Source organism: Notothenia rossii (assembly GCF_949606895.1).
Source record: "Notothenia rossii genome assembly, chromosome: 5".
Lineage (NCBI taxonomy): Eukaryota > Metazoa > Chordata > Actinopteri > Perciformes > Nototheniidae > Notothenia > Notothenia rossii.
Genome location: NC_136903.1, coordinates 80,817,622 through 80,839,836, shown reverse-complemented (window position 1 = coordinate 80,839,836; position 22,215 = coordinate 80,817,622). Strand labels below are relative to the sequence as shown.

The window sequence follows — 22,215 nt, the reverse complement described above, 5'->3', positions numbered from 1 at the left end:
TGTCATGCATTGTGAGGACAAACTGCATTTAATATTGTTTGAAGACTGAACTGGAACACACAAGTATAAGCACACTTTGAATGGGCATAGTTATCTATTTTAAAATTATTAGATTTAGGTCCAATAACTGATCCACCGAAACGAAACTGCCAGATTCATGCAGATAAATTCCTTTTGTGACTTTACCCCATCCCATTTGGCTAAACCTGGGTGCCTTTAGCACAATTTTTCATATAAAAACATAAACATGAATCTGTTATTATCTTACCTTTCTATAGTTTGGACTGCTCGGTGGACAGGGCAGTTTAACCTCATTAAGTGTTTTAACCTTCAGTCTGCTCTTGATATTCTTAACCAGTTATTTCAATCTCTTTGTCGAATGTGTGTGTTTGTGTGTGTGCGCTTGCAAGCAGCCATACTGTATGTGCTGTATGAAGCATCATTTACCTGTCACTTCCTAAAGAGGACATAGTTTATAAATATCATCCAGTGGAGCTGAGGGTTGGGACTACAAAAGGGCGCCCACCGTCTCCCCATTGTTCACTGAAATCACTGTTAGCCTCAGCTGCTCAGCCATGGTAAGTCCCTGTGTGCGTGTGGGATGCTGTCTGATGGCAGATGTGGGACATGATTTGGCTTTAAAGATGCTAACTTTATTTTTATATCTGTGCCATATTTCCAAACTTTAATCTTTATATTTTAAACATTTAAAACGTGTGATATGTCTTAATCTGAACTGAAACATTGTGTCATTAGCGTAATGAGATGAATAGCAAGTTTGATGGTTTGAGGCTTGATTTGAAAACATCAATGGATGGATAGTAGCTTAACATGGCAGAGGATTCATTCTTAAAAACGTGTACTGCACATTGGATGTATTGCAACAACCTTAATTTAATGCATCCCAAATAACACTATATTTTTCAAGGACAAATAATCACGATGTTTGACCTGATGCAGGATACTAAAATGAGTCAATGTTCATGTCTATGCACTTTGTTATGGTATTTTCCCTCCTGATATAAAGCTATTCAACCGATTGTATTGCTGTTGTATAGTTTTAACTTAACTGCCATGAGATTTTTCTTCTTCTTTCTTTGTGCAAAAAGGCCCCCAAGAAAGCTAAGAAGAGGACAGCAGAGGGAGCCAACTCCAACGTGTTCTCCATGTTTGAGCAGGCTCAGATCCAGGAGTTTAAAGAGGTGAAAGCTGCTCAACCAAGCTAATTAAGATTTTGCTCACACATTGTAGAAATGACATATGAATATGCATGTCAGCTCACCATGTTGAGTATTATGATCATGACTCATACTTACACAGCAACACATACATCATTTTCTATTTCTTCTCCGCTCTCCGTCCTCCTTTATCTTTCCATTGCCATTGTTCATCGGTGTAGTATGCCCACCTGTCTGTTTCCCTGGCCCTGGCCTGGTGGTATGTTGGTGTGACGCTCAGACATCCAGACGGTGTCAGCAGTGATTAGAGCTGCAGATAAACTGCTGGGCATGCCCTGGATGCCGGGATAAACCTCAGCGCATGGGTTATTAATACTTAAAAGTGCTCATCTTTAAAGAGGACACACAACATATTCAAGGGAAGACTGAGAATGTGATGTGATTTTCCTTTCTTTCTGGGAATTGGGTTGAAAGCATGTGGCTGCTCTCACTTATCAATACTTTGTATGTGCCCTCAGGCCTTCACTATCATGGACCAGAACAGGGACGGCTTCATCGACAAGAACGACCTGAGGGACACTTTTGCTGCTCTAGGTACGTTGGCATCCCCCCAGTCCTACAAGGTGCTGTGGATTTATTCATTACTATTGATAAACGACAATTGTGTTTGAGGTTTGTTCAGGGACTAAAGCTCAACAGGACTTAAGATCTATATTTCTCTTGAGGCCACAAAGGGTTTGGTTTAGTCAAGAATTTGGCAATGATAAAGTGTTAACAATTAAATGTATTGGAGGAATACTTTCATGGTGTAAAGAGCAGACCATCATTTATATACAAACTGAATTATCACATGTTTGTGTTAACCTTTTGGAAAAAATCGAATAAAGAAATCTGTTAAGTATTACAAAACCAAAGATCCAGTACTCAAGTATATAGAAGAAGAAGAAGATGGACCTTTATTAACCCCCCGAGGGGGAAATTCAGTTTCCACTCTGTCGTACACACACATGCGTTTTTATACAGGTCATATAGTACACACAGTACACACTTTTTAGAACATGCACATACATATACAAATACACACACAGTTATATGCACACATGCACATGCAGTTGAGAGGTCAGAGCGGAGGCAGCCAGTCTAGCCGGCGCCAGTGAGCAGTTGGGGGTTAGGTGCCTTGCTCAAGGGCACTTTGGCAGTGGCCCAGGAGGAGAACTGGCCCCTCTCCAGTACCAGTCCACACTCCCTATCAGTATCAGTATGTTCTTACTGCCCTAGCAGAAACTCAATCTGCTTTATTCAGTTGTTCATATGTTGAATGTGTGGTGCCACAGGACGTGTCAAAGTGAAACAGGAAGAGATTGATGAGATGCTCAAAGAGGCTCCCGGCCCAATTAACTTCACTGTCTTCCTCACCATGTTCGGTGAGAAGCTGAAAGGTAAGAACAAACTGGCTAAAGATGTACATTTATTTAAAAAACATGATCCAACTGTGAAAAGTACTGACTGTTTTGATGTCTCCAGGTGCTGATCCAGAGGAGACCATCCTCAACGCTTTTAAAGTCTTTGACCCTGAGGCGAAAGGCTCGCTGAAGAAGGACTAGTAAGTGATTTTAATTTAGAGGAGTGTTGTGTTGGCGTTTTACTCGCAATTTAAAATGGCATCTGAGTTTGAGTGCAATGATTCAGCCCAGTACGGCTCCCTCTGGACCGCCACATTTCCTCCTGGTGCGCACAGGCTTCGTCATCTCATGCTGTATCTTTGTCTCTCTTTCCCATTCAGTGTTACACAGATGCTAACAACGCAAGCAGACCGATTTTCCCCTGAAGAGGTATATTGTAGAACCTCATTATCATCATTATGTCTGATTGCTTTTAGCGTGGGTCCATAAAACACAGGAAGATACATGATGATCATCTAGATCCACGCCAGAAACAATGAATCATCATCACACACCTTATGAATGCTAATCAGTTGTTTTGGTGAAGTGCTAAATCACTGATAAAGTTAGTCCTAATATCTGTTTTTCTGCTTTGTTAGATGGAGCAGATGTTCGCTGCATTCCCCCCAGATGTGGCAGGAAACCTGGATTACAAGAACCTGGTTCACATCATCACCCACGGAGAGGAGAAGGACCAGGAGTAAACCTTTTCAACAACAAATAGAACGTTTATCTTTTGCCCGTACATGACTTGAACCTGGCCCGTGAAGGCCCTTTGTTTTTGCTGCGTTCTGCTCAGTTCTTACTCAGGAGCCCAAGACAAAATGTGCGTTCACAGGCCCCAAAAATGGACAGTAACCAAAATGAGCTTCCTCTCTGCTACCTGTATGTTCTTACATTCAACTGAGGCAAACAAAATATTTTTTATTTACCATTACCTACGCTCCACTACACCATCCATGTATTTGATCCAACTGTTAGGTCTGTGAATGTTTGTCTAATAAAAGTTTTAAATACTGCCTGTTTCTCATTCAGATTTTTAAACATTTGATAAAGACAATGGGGAACATTTCCAAACAGTACATAAAGTATGTAAAAGAGGTGACATGTAAGTCATACGTTTACTGTCTCGTCAGATTGATGCTTGAACACATGGCTATACCAGTGCGACTCCATGTTTGGTAGTGAATGTGTCTACTCAACAATAGCGGTTGGTGGTCCACTACAACGCCCAAGAGATTACACCAAAACGAGTGTGTGGCATTGTGTGTATGTCTGTGCATGTGCAAAGTTATTTGTGTTTTGTGCACGTCCAAGCATTAAAATGTTTGGCTACTGAAGCAGAGGGCTTTAGAGAGACAAAGCCCTGCTGTTATTTCAGTGTCCTGATGATGTGAGGAGGGATATGCTACACTGCTGCTGGTTCAGGCAGCGGGGGGGAGACAATATGAGGCCACAAAGTGATTTGAACCCACATCTACTACCTCACTAGACTTACAGTAGGTGGGGTGATGTGGGGTGGGAGGAAGATCCCTGGTTGTTGGCAGCTGGAGGCTCCGGGGCGGGGGGGGGGGGGGGGGGGGGGGGGGGGGGGGGTCATGCACAGACTGAGGTATTGCCTTCTGAAGCGGTTAGGGTTAAAGGCTTGGATCACACAGGACATCTGAGCTCACATGATTTTGAGCGCTATATGCAGGGGTGCACATAACTTTCTTAGTGAGTTACTCAAATGAGTAGGAGGAGACAATGTTGGTACTCAGGGCTGCCCACGCAAGTGTTTGTGTCTGTGTTTGTCGGCTCCTCTGTTTCACGAACGTCGACGGAGGGGGGGATGAGACATGTGACGGTACGCATTTCAGATGTTTGCTGCACATGCGTACCTGCGTACCAGTTATGTGCACCCCTGGCTATATGTTTCTAGGAACACACTGCTGCTATTGAGGGAGAGGGGTGGGAAAATAAGGAGCAAATTGTCCCTTTAACTTTAGCTGTGCTGCTAGCCAGATGAATGATCAGTATCTTCAAATGCACCAATCAGATTTTTTTTGTATTGACAATGGATGAAATAACAGTGTTTTAGTTCTAGGCAATAAAGCATAAACATAGCAGGGCAGCGTTTATAGCACTTATACACGGATTACTGCCTAACTTGTATTAAAAGCTATTTAATATAAACAGCTTTATTCATATTGAATAGCTTTATTATGGAATTACGATTGGCTGTACTGTACATACATGTATTTCTACCAAAATAATACATTCAGATCAAACCACTTTACAATCACCAGGATGTTGTTAAGTGACTGTAATTGAATTTCATAATTGTCATTGTATTTTATCTTGAAGGGTTCCTCTACCCCCATGTGTCAAGGTAAAACCCTGAACGACGCTTTAATCTGATGCTCTCATAATTATGAAAAACAGACATTCTCCGTACCGTACCTATGAAATTAAAATGTAAATAATATAAAAATACATGTAATTCTGATGGAAGAAATTACAGGAAAACAGGGTTTGATGCTAGCTGTTTATTGCCATCAGAAGTGTCAGAAGATGTGACGGCGCTGAGTCTGTGTGATCAGGCAGACTTGAGCGAGCGTGCAGGAGATTTGCCGCGCTCTGTTTCCACCGCCACTTCGTTTTCTGTGACAAAGACGTATACAGTTGAGCAGTTCCATATACAAACAGTTGAGCAGTTCATATACAAACGCAGCTCAGAGTTGGCCAACAGCATGTTCAGAGGATCCATCTGCTCCTCTTCCATGTTGTTGGCCTGGATCAGCAGGTCACTGATGCTCTCCTCGAGGATACCTGAAGTAGAATTAACTAGGCTCAGTGAAATTTATATTTACGGCCAAGTTCAAGAGAGTAAGATTTCACTTACTGGTGAAGTGTGCGACATTGTCAAGATTGACAGTGACAGCTTCTGGCATTATGTGGTCTAAGAGGCCGCTGATGGCTCCCGTCAGCTCGCCTAGAGTCGTCTGAACAGCAGAGCACCGCTGCTCCAGAGAGTCTGACAGACAGCGGTTCTTCTCCAACTCAGACTGCAGCACACAAAGATACAGGGGAAGAAAGAGTTAATGAGAACCATACAACTGTGATCTTTATATGAAAGACATATAAAAAAGTCAAAGATTTGTTATCAAAAGGCATTTTCATTGCTCATTTCCTCACTGAGGATGCTTCTGTTAAATCATTTGTCATATTGTCAGGCTTGAAAGTAATGGATTACATGTAACGGGAAGTTCTAGTTGCAGATACATTAAGAAAAGACGTAATCAGATTACTGTTACGTTTACTATGAATTGGGGATTACTAGCAGGATTACAATGTGACTCAAAACCTTAAAAAGAGCATAAAGTGTTTGTTGTTAAAGAAACAGATTGTATTTCTTCTTTGTAAGCTGTACTGTTCTGCAGGCTAACACACTAATACACATATTGCCGGAATTTTCTTTAAGGTTTTCAATTTTTTTGGTTGATTTGTTATTTTTTTAATTCAGTAGGTAAATATTCATTAAATAGTAGGCTATGTGTGAGTTTAACTCTTTTTATTAAACTAAGTGTCTTCTTTTAGCTCAGATTTTATTTTAGTGAGGGGACTGAGATACTTATGTGGAAGAATATATACCGTTTATTAGTTGCATGATCTCAGAGAGGTAGTGTCTGACTACACCTCGCTTTGATCTGTACGTGTTCAACTCAAATGTTAAAATGAACTTGGAAAGCTATAGGACAGGAGACATCATATTTCTGGATGTGCGACTCACATTTGCAGACAGAGAGATAATTCCATAACTCATCAAAACCTTTAAAGTAGACTGGGTAATGTCAAAAAAAGATGCATCATTACAACAAATGATTGTTTTTTAGTTCCTTAATCATTGAAATTGTGGATATACCAGGTTTGTACCTGAAAGAGTTGTTGCTAGGAAACAGCTTTGAGCCAAATATTCCTCTTGTGAGCTACCGTCATACAAAAATGATATGTTATTAAAATCCTGTTCAGCGTCACTAAACTAGCTTAAGAGGCCGTACACATGGGCGTCAACAGCATCAAACCAGGGCCTACTTATAGTAATAATTATATAGAAATGATGGACTGTATGATGTGATGTGACTCACCTCTATATCCTTAAGCGTGCTGTTAATCTGCTCATCATGTCCTTTGTTCTCTTTCTCCAGGAACAGGATGTCACTCTGAAGTAGAAACACACGTGTGCATTAATAAAATGTACACTATAGGTGTAACTGTGTGAGTGTGTAAACAGGATATATGCACATGCCTTCATCTTGTCTGTGCTGTGCCTCAACATGTTCCTTTTGTTCTGCAGCTCATTGATATAGCTGATACGAGCAAAATTCTTCTGTTCGTTTTGAGCAAACATGTGGGCGATTTCTCGCAGGTCGCTCTCTTCGGTGACCTCTACTAAACTGCTGTGGCCCTGCCGGTACATCTGCAGCTTCTCAACTCCAGACTCATCCTGTTGCTGTTTCTCTGTAACAATTAGGGATGCAGGCTGAAAACAAGCTGAAAAACATGAAATCTTATCTAAATCAAACATGGGGACCAGGCCTATGGAAGCCCTGAGAGGCAAGTAAGGAATATCAAATTATTGGATAAAGTTTCAAATCCAAATGACGTACTCTTCTATTGTTGTTGTTGTTGTTGTTGTTGTTGTTGTTGTTGTTGTTGTTGTTATAACTAAAGTACAGATGAAATCAGGTTTTGCAGGATAAAAAAATGATAGCCTAAGCGTAAATTCATATAAGCATAATATTCATTGTGTTTTGAATTAATGTTCATTTATAACATGGGGTAGTGGAGCGCTTCAGCCTCTTGTGGCCGAAAAAAGTATTACAACAACAAACAGCTGCAAATAATCTGCCAACCCCCCCCCCCCCCTTACTCTTTAATTGTTTTAAAGATGAAAAAAATGATGTTACTTAGAAAATACATCAAGAACCCTGTACAACTTTTTTTCCCCACCTGGTTCACAGATGAAAACAATTATGGAACTTAAACATTTCCCCTCTCTTTAAGTCCTATAAGGAGAGAAAAAACAGACCACAAACTAACACTTTTTTTTCTTACGTGCCTCTCAGGGACTAAGTACATGCATGCTAATATCATACTTCTATTCTTGGAGTCTTCATTTTCTTCGAAACAAATAACTTCCTGGAACTTGGTCTCCATGAAAGTCTGCAGTTTGACGTCATGGTCGATGATTGTCTTCAGCTGCATCCTTCTCTTGGTAAAGTGAGCGGTCTCCACCTCGATCCACTCCCCCACCTCCAGCATTCGGCCCTCTGCCTCTGACCTGAAGAACAAAACAACACAAACACACATTAATTATCTGCCCCCCCCACCTCCATGTTTTCTACATGCACTCAAACATATGAATCACCTCTGTTGGAAAGCCACAGTGAAACTCTCCTCCATTTTCTCTGTTTGGTTTAGCTGTGTAGCCAACTGCTTGTTGAATTTCTTTGCAACATTGCACCATAAGCCTTTCTGTTGTAGTAGGTGAGCTATGTCTTTGCGATGATCCATGTTTCTGCTCAACAAGCCGTCAAACCTTATAGTGTACTACAGAAGATAAAGGAACAATTAGACTCACTGTGATGAGGAGTTGTCAGTTTAAAATGTGTGTTTATAACAAAGCAATAGTTTAACTTTTGGGGGGGAGTATAAGAGTACAGCAAGTAGCATGTTAGCTGAGCTTAGCACAAAGACTGAAAACTTGTGAAAATATCTGGTCTGGCTCCCTCTGAAGATATCAAATCCACCTACTAGCACCTCTAAAGATTGTTAACACATTAGATGTGGTGTTGCATTTTGTTGCCACACATTTTATTGGCTGCATGAAGTGACTTCGGGAAAAAGTCATGGCTCCCCATACTTTTCGGTTTCTATACAGACTACACTCAGTATAGAAGTATGAGAAGCGCAAGTCTTCTTATCTTACTCTCAGCATGAAAGCATATGTGTATTTCCTAAAATGAATTACTATATTCCTGTATGGTACTCATTTATCTGGATGGGACTTAAAGAAAGTTGGTCTTTCTTAGCATGACTACCTGGTTGAGATGGTTTTCTAAGCTGCGGATGTGTTTCCAGTGGCGGCTTTGCTTTCCTTTTAGTTTGAAGAGACCTCCTGGGACTGTTTGCTTTTCCTGGATACTGTTCTCTGACACAGTTATCTGAAACAACACAGGAAAGAACACACACTTTGTACAACACACTTTGTAACTATGCAGACAGTCACAGATTTTCTTTGGTGCTGGTTGTAGCACATTGAATTTGAAATGAAACATACACATGTTAACTTTCAGCTTTAAGTTTGCTTGAACAGTGTAGAAACTACAGGTCTGTCAATATCGCCATAGTTTGAATAACACTAAAATGGAGCAATTACTCTACAATTCAGCCACTATTCCCTTCATATGTGTAAATAAAGTAATATTTAGGTTAACTCCCTCATTGCTTTTGTTTCATTTCCAATCTAATGTGCCCTCAACTTAATTAATGATAACACAAAAATAATAATGATGCCCATATCTGACCGTACTCTGTCTGAACAAATTGTAAGAGCACAATAGTCTGTACTAGTCTGCTAATGCTAGTATTACTATACACATACTACTATTAGTAGTACTGTGATATCTAATACTTATGAAGCGCAACATATAATATCTAACCAAAAACAGAGATAAAAAACTGTGAGTGCCACATAAACTGAGTTCAGACAATTGGACGAAGGTGAAACCCACACTAACACAGTACAGTATATGTCCATCTGTAGTTTACCTCCCTTTCCAGAGAGACCAATTGATCTTTCTGCAGCCTGGTGAGCTTCTCATATTGGTCCTTTTCCTCCTGCAGGCTTTTGTATTGCTCCTTTAAAATGACTGTCGCCATCTTGATCTAAAGACCTGACAACATTTCAAAGTAACGTTAGTGATTAGCTGGTTATGTTCCTCTCTCAACTTTACAAATAAGTAATATTGCACATACTGTTGTAAAGTTTTTACTATTTCCAAAGATAATGACCTACCTGTCAGATGTGGAGTCAAATCTGAAATAAATCTAGTTAAGAAGACATTTAACTAAGAGGAGAAATGTTTTTAAATGTTGATCTTAATCTTTCTACTAAAACTGAAGGCTACAACATTTCTCAGATTCAAACATAAACATTCTAAAATAGTCTGGTTTGTTTACTGTTAAAGTGCCATCAAAATAATACTTTTACACCTTCAAATTAATCATAATTAGTACCAGCTTTATTGACCAAGTTTATGTACACATATATGGGATATAATAAAATTAATGGAACTAATTAGAGTATTAAAAGGCACTGAAATGAAACGGATACAACTGCATTTTGAGTGGTGACTTTAACTGAATCTCCATCTGTATAACTTAGTACCTGAACGCCCCCTAGAGGCCATTGAGGAATATACACGATTAAATACACAGTATAAATGGATATCTACAATGTTAAACGTTAAGGGCTACGGTGATCAAAATGTCCAGAACATGTCTGTAATAATAATTGTAATAATGAATTCCTGGTAAGAAAACCTAGAAATTATCATGCAGGACTGTCAAAGTGATATGTTCCACGGAAAACATGATGACATGACATATAATGAAGTCACAATATGGTTACCATCATCTAACTGCTGTAAATCACTGTCGAATATTATAGTAATATTACACCAATTATTGATCAGGGGAAGCATTTTAAAGGGTGCTGATGTTGCAATAAGTGCTCTATTGCAGACTTATATTGAGATTCAATACAGCTCTTATGTGTCATTAGGTCTACTCTACCCCATTGAGAAATAATGGATGCAGTTATGCTGAGTGGGCATCCAGAGAGGGATGACTTGAGGCTAGATATTAGTTCTCTCCATTGATAACATAGTATCTGTGGACTACTATTTTCAGTTATGTTGTCTATGCTCAGTCCTTTGTCCGTTTATATTTGAATTTCTTTATTTTCAGGCCAATTAGTATATTAGCCAATTCTGATATCCACTTGAGTGAGCATTTGTAAATACATTTAGAAGTCCTGCAACATTACAATGGTCTTTCACCTGCAGGTGGCACTCAAGCGACATAACATTACATGTTACTTGTTAGACTTTTTTTATCCAACGCGACTTACATACTCAAAGTCAAATGTACATAACATTTGTTTAGAGGCCTAAAAAAAAGACAAGACAGGATTTAGGGAATTTCCCTGAAACGAATGAAAGACCAACTGTGATATACAGTATTATATTTGAAATGAATGCTTGTAATGAGTGAATGTTGTTTAACATCTGGGTCATGTGTTGATCGCAGTTCGTCAATGCAACGTATGTGTCAAATGTAATCTCTTTCCGGGGGTAAAACTACATAGAGAAACAGGATAATCTTTTTGAGCAAAGGCTATTGATGACTGATGATGAATAACAAATGCACACACATTACATTTACTTTGCTTGATTTATTCCTTTACAAAATTCCCAGACTCTCTTTACAGGAGATTTGGGAAGAGGACAAGAGTGTCCTTCCTGGGCTGGATGGTGTCTGGTGTCTGCAGGACTCTCCCCATCAGGACATAGACCTCAGCTGTTTACAATCAATCATCATTCTTGTAGGACTAGTCTGCACAACCAAAACCAACCCAACCACCCAAATCTTTACGTCTTCCTTCTAAATCTACCATTCAGAGACAAAACCACTTCCAACACATCGGTCTCCTCTGGGGGTCGTTTGTGACATGCTCCCCAAACTCCACAAACTCCACTGTCACCCTGACTCCTCAATTGTGGGAAAAAGAGTTTGCCAAACCCCATACAAAGGCAAAGCCTGTCAGGTTCACTCCCACAGCCCAGCTCCTCTTCAGAACTAGAGTCCTCCTGGCCCTTCAGCCCCAGCATTAACCTTTCTGACAAGATATGAAAGTTTTGCGGCTTGTTTAAACTATGAACTGTTTCCTCCTTCACCCTTTTAGGGATGTTATGTTGCAACACACTCTGTGGCCATTGATATTTCAGAGACACTGCTGGTGACCTGTGTCTTCTGGCTGATCAGGTCGTTCATTTATTTCTGAATGGCCTCTATGTCTCCGAACATGAGGCCATTTTTTATGCGAAGACCCTAGTTGTTCTGGATAAGGAATTTGTTGGCATGGCAGAAAATGGGGTATCAAATAATGAAAACATAATGTTCAAATACAAATGTGCCGAAAGTCCAGTCGTGCAACTATGGAATTGCACTACTGGACTTTTTAGTTAACGTTGTACTTGTATTGTAAAGTTACAATACAATGAATAAAGCTTAAATAACATATTAGGAACGAGACAAAGCAATTGGCGTTGGCTTTTATTCTTTTAAGTAAACAGGACTAGGCTACGTACATAAAACCTGCACTGTTTTACAAGACTTTAACCTGTGCACAAAATATATATGTCCATTCAAATGGCCAATGTTTCTCTTTCAACAGTTACTTTATCACTTTATCTCTTTATTTAAAAAAATATATATATATCCTATTATCATTTAAATGTTGATTCTATTTTATCTTTATGTTTACCTTGCGTGACTCATGTTTTTCAATCATACCCTGTTGCTGCTATAATCACCTGAATTTCTCCAAGGGGATAAATAAAGTTCCATCTTATATTATCACAATTAAATGAAGTACTGCGTGTTGAGTCTGCAGTCCCTCTCTTTCGCTAGATGTCGCTGAAACCCTGTGTGGTGCCGGGGGGCAGGCAGGGGGCTGGATGTGGGCTGTTGGAGACTCCAGGGGGGCAGTAGGATATGTGTGTGTGTGAGTGTGTTTGAGGCTCGTCGAGCAGCAGGGGAACTTGAAAACTTCACTGCGTTCAGCGAGCGGAACACTCTGCGTTTTGGGAACTGAAATCTGGTGCTTTCAGTCCGGCTGTGATCGACAGGAGGACCCGGTCCGGTTCCCAGCATTGGAACGATTTCCGGCCAACATGGATGATTTAGGTAAGTTCGTTTTGCCATGAACGCAACATTTAACCAGCGCCTGAGTGTGTATTGTTTGCGCAGACACACAATGCGGGCGATAGCTGTGTATTCAACCTAAGGAAGGGTTTTTCCAAGAAACTCTTTACAGTTGTATGTTTGACTCGTGTGTGAATCCAGGTAGGTTAAGTTATCCTGATTCAGCTCAGCGCGAGGAGCCCAGAAAGGCCCCTCGTGCGGACAGGAAGCCCTGGATTTGGGCAATAATTAACAATTAATATTAGCTGGGATTTGTAACGTAAAAAAACCGTGTATGAGCGGAAGTGGTGCTGTGACCGGGGTTTTTGCATTGTTTCTGGGCGAGTTATTTCTCCCACAATTCCTCCACATCACTTAACCAGGCATGATATGCTACTGCATGCTTCCTCTAACTTTTTGCATGGGCCAAACCAGCGGAATTGTGTAAATTAGCCCACAAGTCAGCTTGCATTTGATGAGACACTGACCTAGTGAGCCCCTCCTGGGAAATGGCATGCTTACATAACTGCATTTACTGCAGTTGAGATGGTAACAGCTGGCTTCAGTGATTAAAACAACATCTAACAGTCATAGTTCAGAGAGTTGTTCAGGTCCCTGAAAAGTCAGAATTGCCCATTGCAACAGATTTCAGGTCGAATTAGTCCCTAATTTCAACTGATTGTCACACCAGTGCAATATGAAGAGGCAGATGATTCCAGGAAAGCTTTGCTGCCTTTCCGCCTGCACAGATAAGCTTAACTCAGTTAATTATGGCACAATTGATGACAGCAGAAAATGTAAAGCCTTCGGACAGCTTGTTGTGACAGGGAGGCTGTGTAGAGCTCAGCACAATGTTCTTGGTGTTCACACAATCCTGGCTCTCCCTCTGTGACAGTTCACCCTGCAAAATGTTTAGTATTTAAAAAATCCTTGCTCTGAGCCAAACACCCGTTTTTTTAAGCTTGTCATTGCACATAGTGGTCGTAGTAAAACCAAACCTAATAATTCTGATCTAAAGGAAAATACTGAAGTAACAACGCTTGCATAGTGCGTGCGATCAGGATCCTCTTTTCTATTCATTTACAAGCATTGACTGCACCTATTTTCTGTTTACAAGGTTTTTAATTTGACCCTGGCAACTGTAAGGTTAGGTGTAGCAGGACATTCAGAGGAAATGCATTGAAGGAGTCAAGTTCATTGGATGCTAAAAAAAAACACCAGAATGCATTTGTAAAGTCAAAGGTGAGAAATGTCTCACAAAAGCTGGCCCAAGTGTTCCCCTTAAGCTATGCATGTATGCACAGTTAAAAACAAGTATCCCAGTGCATAGTAAATTGTTTGTATTTGCCTACAACTCTCAATGCTGGAAACACAAAGTATAATAACGAAATTCAAGAAAAGGCATAGAAAGCACTATGTACATTATACATACTTCTCTGTGAACTGAAAGTTTACTTTACCTGTTCCAGGCAAGTCAAAGCTCTTTGAACTTTCTCAGTTCCTTAGAAAAGATATCACATTTCAGTACACCTGGATATAGTTTGGGCCAAACCTTGCTCTCTGGTTGACACGTTGGTGGTGAGAATGTACCATTGGTCATTCTATATCCATACAATATTTATGGGTACCTTCTCAGCTTACGTGGGTGAAGGGCTTTCCTTAAAGTAGCTGCCTAAAAAAGAGTGTTACACAAGCCAGTGTAATTATCATGTCACAGGGTTGTAAATTCTGTCATCGTTTTAGCAGACACCTGTAAAAACTATGGCAAACGCGCTTAGTAGAAATGTTGGCTACAGAAAACTTCTGTCCAATGTTGTCCTCTACATCGTATGGGTGATGTTGGGATCAGAGTCCTTTTCTTGTCTGTTTATCAAAAAGGAAAGTTTAGAATTGTTTAAATTTAATCTTCCTTACCTCCTAAAGAGCTGAAGTGAGGCAGATGGGGAGGCATCCTCCTCAGAGCCCAAAGAGGACAACTACATGTATTTTTAGAGTCCTTTTTCTCCTGCGCTGAGACAGCAGCAGCACCTAGAAACCTTCCACCAACTGACTCTTAATCTTTTGTTTCCCCTTTCCATTACTTATTGTTAAAGGATCCCACAAGATGATCATTTTGATCAATTATTCACCCGCTTTACTTTAAATACTTGAAGAAAACGTGTTTTTCGACCCATGCCTCCACGATGAACAAAGAATAAAAAAACATAGAAAAAGTGTAGATGAATTTAAGTAAATGGTGGCCAGTTTTAACAGCAGCAAAACTACATCTAAACATTATTTTACCAACTCTTAAATCATATAGGCTTCTACAGAAGAGTAGTGTGAGACTATAAGTGTATTAAAAATAACATGGTTTAAGGGAAAAAGCATCTGTTAGGGAAGTATTAAGATAATGCTGTAAATGAATAACACAGCCCTTATTTACTTAAATTCAAAACGTGGTGAGTAAGTGATATCAGAATGGTCCTACTGTGGGGGAAGTATGTTCTTGACATTTCAAACAGTCTTACAATAACACTAATGACACGGTAGCAGTGAGGCTGAGTCTGTTTGCTTCTTCCCTCAAAGCGGCTTTTCTGTGATCCGCACATGCACTCTCTCAGTTTGCTTTAACCCAATGCTTCCTGCACATCCAGCCGTGGGAGCAGACCAGCGCAGGCAGGGCGTCGGGGGGGATCAGGCCCACATGCAGGGATTGGGCCTCAGCCAAAATGTATCCTCCTTAAACACTGCACTGCCCCACCCTCTCTCTCTCCCCACTCCCCACCATTCCTGTGGCGAACCACATAGGAAGCTGCAGCTGCAATCTATTGAGAGTTTAAAGCTGGCGGGGTGTGCAGCACAGCAGATTAGCCTTTGGGAAGATTTGGATCAGGGCGGATTTTAAAGCTTTATCACCTGAAATTATCAGGTTTTTAACTCCAGTCATTAAAGAAAATCTGTATTAGAAACGGGATCTTTCTTTGTTTATGCTAGACATTTATATTAATTGTGACTCCTTTTGTTTAAGAAATGTGTGCAGTTAAGATGCCGTGGCATGTTCTGAGGCAAACTTTCATTGACCTCCCCTCCTTAGCTATCAGAGCTGCCAAGCGTTGCGCCTTGCTTCACTGCTCTGGGCCTGCTCCAACAAGACATGAATGTCAAACAGCCTCCAAAGTTGACTTCATTTCACTGACTTTGATCCGCAGTTCCTTTCAGTATTTTCTTCTCATGTCCGCAAATATGGTAACTGCTCAGTTTCTCTCTCACTCTCTCACTGATTTGTGTTACTGTCGTTCGGTGGAATCATTTGAAGTGAAGTTATTCCCCAGAGGCCTGTCAGCGCAGCAGCTGCAGCGTTGGAAATGTCACCCTTGGAGTGGGCGTGGACGCAGTCCTTTACTTACTCCAAATGAGATCTGATGTAGCCTAGATAATCATCCCAGTCTAAATATATGTTCATTGTTTATACACCAAAAGAAACGTCAGACAGCTCACATTTACATTCTCTATTGTGTTGACTGTGATGTTGACGTCAGTTTTGCCTGAGGTGTTTTTTCCCTCTCTCAGGGACACAGTTTGTATAATATCAGTTCTCCTTGGCCAATGTGCAGCTTTGCCAATCTGTTGTTTTCAGCTATCGTCAACCTTCCTTCTTTGTTTGACTTACGAGCTGTGATGAATCTGTAACTCTACAGTCCATACAGTATAACGACTAGGGATTTATTTAAAGTCGTAAAGGAATCTGTATGAAATCTTTGAATTCATTTTAACCCTAGATTAGAATCCACAATTGTGATTTGAGGGAAAAGTAGCAGTTGATTTAGCAATTGATTTTATTAAGATCTAAATCAAGCATTTGATATTTGGGAAATATGCTTATCTGCTGTTTTGGCGAGAAGATTCAAAGCACTCTCATGCTTGTTTACTAAACATGGAGCTACAGCCAGCAGCTAGTTTGCTTAGCTTAGTATAAAGACTGGAAACATGGGGTAACCTGCTAGCCTAGCTCTGCGCTAAACTAACTAAATGCCAGCAAGCAGAACCTTTGAAAACTCCTGACCTTTCACCTTAGCTTACTAACTTTCGTAATGGGTTTCTTAGCTGTGTAAATATGTCATGTTAGGATATGCTCATACAAAAGACCACGCCCACTTAGGACACAGAAAGTGTACGTTGCTTGCGAATGGTTCATCTTTGCTTATGACAAAAGAATAGAATAGAATCGGAGGGATGAAACCCCTCTTTAATGGTCACACATGCAGGCACACAGCAGACACAGTGAAATGTGTTCTCTGCTTTTAACCCATCCTAGTATCAGGAGTCTAGTACTAGGAGCAGTGGGCAGCTATTGTACATTGTATTGTCCTGTGCCTTGCTCAAGGGGCACCACGGCAGGGCCCAGGAGGTGAACTGGGACCTCTCCAAGTAGCAGTCCACAGTCTGTTCGGGGACTTGAATCGGCGACCCTACGGTCACAGTCCAAGCCCCTACTGACTGAACCACTGCCGGACTGTCTGCATTTGACCAATCCTAGTGTTAGGAGCAGTGGGCTGCCGTTATGTACGGCGCCCGGGGAGCAGTCTAGGGAACGGTGCCTTGCTCAGGGACACCTTGGTAGCACTTGGTCTTTCCGTGACTTGAACTGGTGACCTTCCGGTTGCCAAGCCAAGTCCCTATTGCTTTGCCTCCACCGCGCTGATTAGTTGCATTATGGGACGTGCAGTATCCTCTTCTTCTTTTTTTAGGTTGACCCAAACTAATGACTAAAACTGAGAATATCTTTGTCTGCCCTTTTTTTGAATTAATCTCTACAAGTTTCCATGCACTACTAAATCAGTACTTTTTTTGAGTGTAAAGTCAGTCCAAACTTAGAAGTTCCCATTTATCAAAAATCCCCTATTGGTCAACTTCCTCCTCACTTGAGTAAAAAACAACAACTGGGGAGTCGTTGCATATTCCATCTTCAGTAAACCTCAGCTTAATGCAGCAAAGAGCAGGCTTACAGTAGACTATAAGTCTCTTGTGAGTGGAATATAAATCACTCACAAAATCAATGTAGCACAGGAAGCCTTGAGAGAATCCCTTGTATCAGCTCTAGGGTTTGTCCATCTGTTTGACTTTAGAATTAAAAGGCTGCAAGGCTTTGAAACATATGGTGAATGCTCATGCACAGACACACAAAACACGCCTCTGATCGCAGGCCGCTGGTGTGGACAGACAGCTCCGAGAGGGGAGCTGACTAAGCAGCGACAGCTCTACACTCAGCCAACCGTCATGTCATCTCTCATGGGTCCAGCGTACCATAACAACAGCCTGCAGGGTCTATATTCTAACAGCTACTGGAGGGTCTTGGAATCAGGGTTCATATGAAAATAGGGTTTCAAGTCAGAAATATATTTAGACTGAAAAGAGATTCAAGCGAAATCTGGCTGTGTTTAGGATCTGTGTAGCTATAATTATACACTAGCATGTCACAAAGTACAGTCTAGTTACTGCATGTGCCAGTCATGTTCCTCTGCCCTGCTTTCTGTCAGCTGAGCTCAATGAGCTCTTTTCTTTAGGGCAGCTTCTTGTCTATGTTTCCTGGCAGGAAGTGCCCTTTGTGACCTCTGTGTTGTAGTGGCAGTCAGGAGGATTCTCTGCTGCTCACCAACAGAATAGCCTATTGTCGTTCACAGACATCGTGTTAGTCATTACGACTTGTGGACATGCCTCATCCTGTCCTATTTGTGGTGGATTCCTTTAATTTAAGCAGAAAAAAACGGTTTGCTTTTGGTCTTTCCATTTTGTTTCCAGGCAACCGGAACAGCTCATTAGCTTGACGTAGCGTGTTGTCAGTGAGGAAATAGACCAAAAGAAGCAGTAGTGTGCCATTCTAACATGTTTTATAGTATGCGTGATGTTTTTACAATATGTAAATCTTCAATGTCTAGTCAACCATCGCAAAGTCTATTGACAGAATGCACAATTGGCAAAAAGGTTTTGGGGGATTCTCAAATATGGAGATTTCCTGCTTTATATCATATTAACTAAACTAAACCTTTGTCTGAAAACACATGACATTTAAAGACATCTTGGAATTTGAGAAGGCATTCTATAGACCATAAGAAGAAGAAAAAACAGCTGATGAATCAATAATTATGATGATTGTTAGTCGTAGCCCTTATAAATGTGTATAAGCTGTTTCCCGCCCTCCATTATCCTGCTGTTTTGCTCTGATGAGTTGGGTTTCCTGCTGAGATTCTGATCCCAACACACCCTGACAGGGACTGACAGCCGGTGGATGCAGTGCTGCTGATCGGGCTGATGCAAGCAGCTGTAACAGGATCACAGCTGGTGTAACAGTATGACATAGAAGATACGACACAATGTTTTTATTTGAAAGAAATTAGAGCACAAAAAGGTATCAAACTTAGTGTTTCAAAAGGTAGCTAAAATGAAATGTTGGCCCTTTTCCCCAGTTCAATTAAAACCTATTTGTCATATTAAATGGCGCTCTTAAAATGTCAGCTGGCCTTTCAAATGCACCTGCATGGCTTTGCAGGCTTTCCTCTAATTGGCTCCTAAATGTCATTTTCCTAAGAGGCTGTATGGTTGCTGTGGCTACAGGCTGAGATAACACATCGCTGTTTTATTAGGAAATGGATTGTGCCCAGCAGGTTTGCTCCGGCCTTGGCACGAGTTTAAATAACCCCAAACACACTGCTGCTACTGCCCTATTTCAGATATAAAGCCACCACAATGCAGCCCTTTGATTAATTGGGTAGTTGGAGGGGGACGTGTGTGTGTGTGTGTGTGTGTGTGTGTGTGTGTGTGTGTGTGTGTGTGTGTGTGTGTGTGTGTGTGTGTGTGTGTGTGTGTGTGTGTGTGTGTGTGTGTGTGTGTGTGTGTGTGTGTGTGTGTGTGTGTGTGTGTGTGTGTGTGTGTGTGTGTGTGTGTGTGTGTGTGTGTGTGTGTGTGTGTGTGTGTGTGTGTGTGTGTGTGTGTGTGTGTGTGTGTGTGTGTGTGTGTGTGGCTGTGTGTGGCTGTGTGTGGCTGGCTTGTGATTTAGTTGGATTAACTATCAGCATCTGGCTTGTTAAAGAGGATCATTCAGGAATCCCCGCACTTGGGTTAAGTCAGGGGTCTGCAACCCTTTTGACCAAAAGAGCCATTTTGCTCCTTTTTCTCAAAAACATACAGTATGTGTGTTGTGGCACCCGCGCCAAGCTTACTGTTTTCCAGTGGAATGATTTGGCCTGCTTTGCAGACCTCACAAGCCCTCCTCTCCATCCTCTTCTCTCGGCCCTTATTCTGCTCCAGGGGGACAAAGAGCAGCTTGTTTCTGGAGCCATGACCTCCTTTAACCCAGAAAACACAGTACCAGACAGAACTGATTATGGGAATGGGAAAAAGGTCATCTAGTTGAAATCTCCAAAGTCCAGACTAATAATTAGCTGGAGCATTAAATGTAATTGTGCATCTTTGGTATGAATTGAAAAGACACTATTCATTTGAAAAAGTCATAAACATTTAATTCAATACCACTTTACAAGCATCTATCATGGGACTTTTGTAATTAGATTATCATTCCTTTTTAGCAGGCAACGGAATATAATGTTGTCATTGTTTTGCAAGGGTGTGCAATCTTTTAAATCATAATGTGTTATTGCAAAATCACAAACTCCTTCCATGTGGCTTTGTAGATGAGAGTCCTCAGTTTGAATGAATATGGTGTCATCCTGTAGTGTGGCTTCAGATACTCCAGCAGGTGAAACTGTTTTTCACTCAACAATTGGACATCTGACATTTGTGCTAAATAAGGTGTTTGTATAAATGGAAATGTGTGTTCAATTTCAAGGTTTACTCTCACTTGCCATTTTAAAACTTCACCCAAAAATAATTGGTCAACTTTTTATTTTGACTCTGTTGTGTCTGCATTTGGTTTAAATATCATTTTCAGTCAAGAGGAACCTTTTTAAAACCCATATATTTTGTGTTTGCAAATCGCCCCAAAATGAGCTATTGTTCATACCTAAATAAATACACCCTTGGTACTTTTCAAACATTTTCAAAGTGCTTTTACCACAGTTGCATGTAAACAGATGCTGGAAATAACCACAGTGACGACGTGTAAACCACAGGAAAGCTTTGCGCCCACCAACCAACTACCTTTGTGTTCCTTTGTAAGCCTATCTCTGTGGGGAAGGAGAGAGGGAGGTGAGGGGGAGACAGCAAGACAGCAAGAAGAGAGGGTCTTATCTTCTTTTGACTGGTATTGTTTTAGTAACGGATACTCGTGTCTTACTTTTCTTTTCAGTTCTCATAGCCATAAATATAAAGGTGGATACATACACTAAACCATCCATTTAATAATAATTGTGCTCAAATGTCATCATTCAGTGAAGTAGATGAAGTTTCCCCTTTGGAAAGTGGTTTGCAGCCAGGATTACAACCTGGTTACCCTACTCACAAGCACAACAAGGCACAATGAAGGCAATCATATTAAAACATGGTACAAATAAAAGTGTCAGGCTGATGAGCAGAAGTGACTGAAAAGCAGACAGGAGAGGAAGTAAAACAACTGCATGTTATTAACCATAAATGCCTCAATGTGGTACTGAAAGTGACGATACAAAAATATCTTCTTTACAATGATATATATGAATTAGTAGTCAGTATGTTTAGCTTTTATACTGCAAAAATTAACAATTGAATGAAACCTAAGGTTAACATTAAGAATGTTCTGGCAGAACATTTGAGGGGGCTATAAAGACATATAAATAATATTTAAGAAATCATCCAGAAATTCACATTATCCAGGTTTAAGCTAACAGTGCATAAGAGATGCTAGCTGAAATTAGCGTAAAAGCACAAGGTTTCCTTTCTAGGAACCAAAGCTCTCAGTGTTGAGACTAGACTCTGCAGAGATGCAGATAATGGGTTTAAAATTTCTGTGGTGACATTTGCATTTACTTCCTGTGCTTCACCTTGTACTGCAGCTTTTTTAAACATATTCATTGAGGTCAAACCTACCGTACTTTCTGGGAAGGCAGACTCGACACACGGGCTGAAAAGGTGTTGCAGAGGGTGCATGCAATTTATGTACATTTCAAAGTTGTGGTTTTATGACAAGCGTTGGTGTTTCTGTGTATTTTTATGTTGCAGCTAAATGAAAAAAATAGTCATGGTACTTTTTGACAATCAACCTTTTTGCCTAGAGTTTAATAAAAGATTGGTAACCTTCTCATGTATTTGTGTAAAAGCATGGAGCCTTAGCCAGGAAGTGGTTAGCTTATCATAGCTTGCTCTGTCTAAAGTTGAAAAAAATAGGACAACTCAATCTACTTTAATGATAAACAGCCATGCTAGCTCTTAGCCCTGCATCCAGTCTTCATGCTAAACTCAGCTAATCCCCACATTCAATACACACATACCAAAAGTCCCTAGGTCACACAACCTAGGGGAAGTAAAAAAGCACATATTTCCTTCAACTATTCCTTTGAATGATTTGTTGCCATCGGACAAGCTGTCAACTCAACAGTTACATTTATACATTTTAATTTGATATGGCAAATTTGCTAGCCAACAGCATATCAATTACACATCCAGAAGATATA

General features: G+C 40.6%; 3 protein-coding genes across 4 annotated transcripts in view; 2 read left to right on the top strand and 1 right to left on the bottom strand.

Annotated features, from left to right (window-relative positions):
• Window positions 1-529: 529 nt before the first annotated feature.
• myl2a (myosin, light chain 2a, regulatory, cardiac, slow) lies at window positions 530-3,634 on the top strand. Its single transcript, XM_079685645.1, has 7 exons — window positions 530-578; window positions 1,110-1,202; window positions 1,697-1,772; window positions 2,513-2,617; window positions 2,703-2,781; window positions 2,962-3,010; window positions 3,220-3,634. Exons 1-7 carry the CDS (start codon window positions 576-578, stop codon window positions 3,322-3,324), a joined length of 510 nt encoding a protein of 169 aa, XP_079541771.1. The 5' UTR covers window positions 530-575; the 3' UTR covers window positions 3,325-3,634.
• A 1,564-nt stretch (window positions 3,635-5,198) lies between these two features.
• Window positions 5,199-9,541, bottom strand: LOC307038905 (coiled-coil domain-containing protein 63-like; the record flags this gene model as incomplete). Its single annotated transcript, XM_079680579.1, has 7 exons — window positions 9,434-9,541; window positions 8,704-8,826; window positions 7,759-7,943; window positions 6,909-7,120; window positions 6,748-6,822; window positions 5,505-5,667; window positions 5,199-5,431 (listed from the first exon to the last, which is right to left on the bottom strand). The coding sequence occupies exons 3-7, from the start codon at window positions 7,922-7,924 to the stop codon at window positions 5,199-5,201; spliced, it is 849 nt and encodes a 282-aa protein (XP_079536705.1). The 5' UTR covers window positions 7,925-7,943; window positions 8,704-8,826; window positions 9,434-9,541.
• Window positions 9,542-12,398: 2,857 nt separating this feature from the next.
• The window catches only part of LOC307039799 (paxillin-like), a 29,322-nt gene continuing 19,505 nt past the window's right edge, over window positions 12,399-22,215 (top strand). The window contains exon 1 of one of the 2 annotated variants that reach the window (XM_079682200.1): window positions 12,399-12,634. In XM_079682200.1, coding sequence (XP_079538326.1) covers window positions 12,622-12,634 — 13 coding nt within the window. In that variant the 5' untranslated portion in view covers window positions 12,399-12,621. The remainder of the gene's footprint in view (window positions 12,635-22,215) is intronic. The other variant, XM_079682201.1, reaches the window with a different exon arrangement.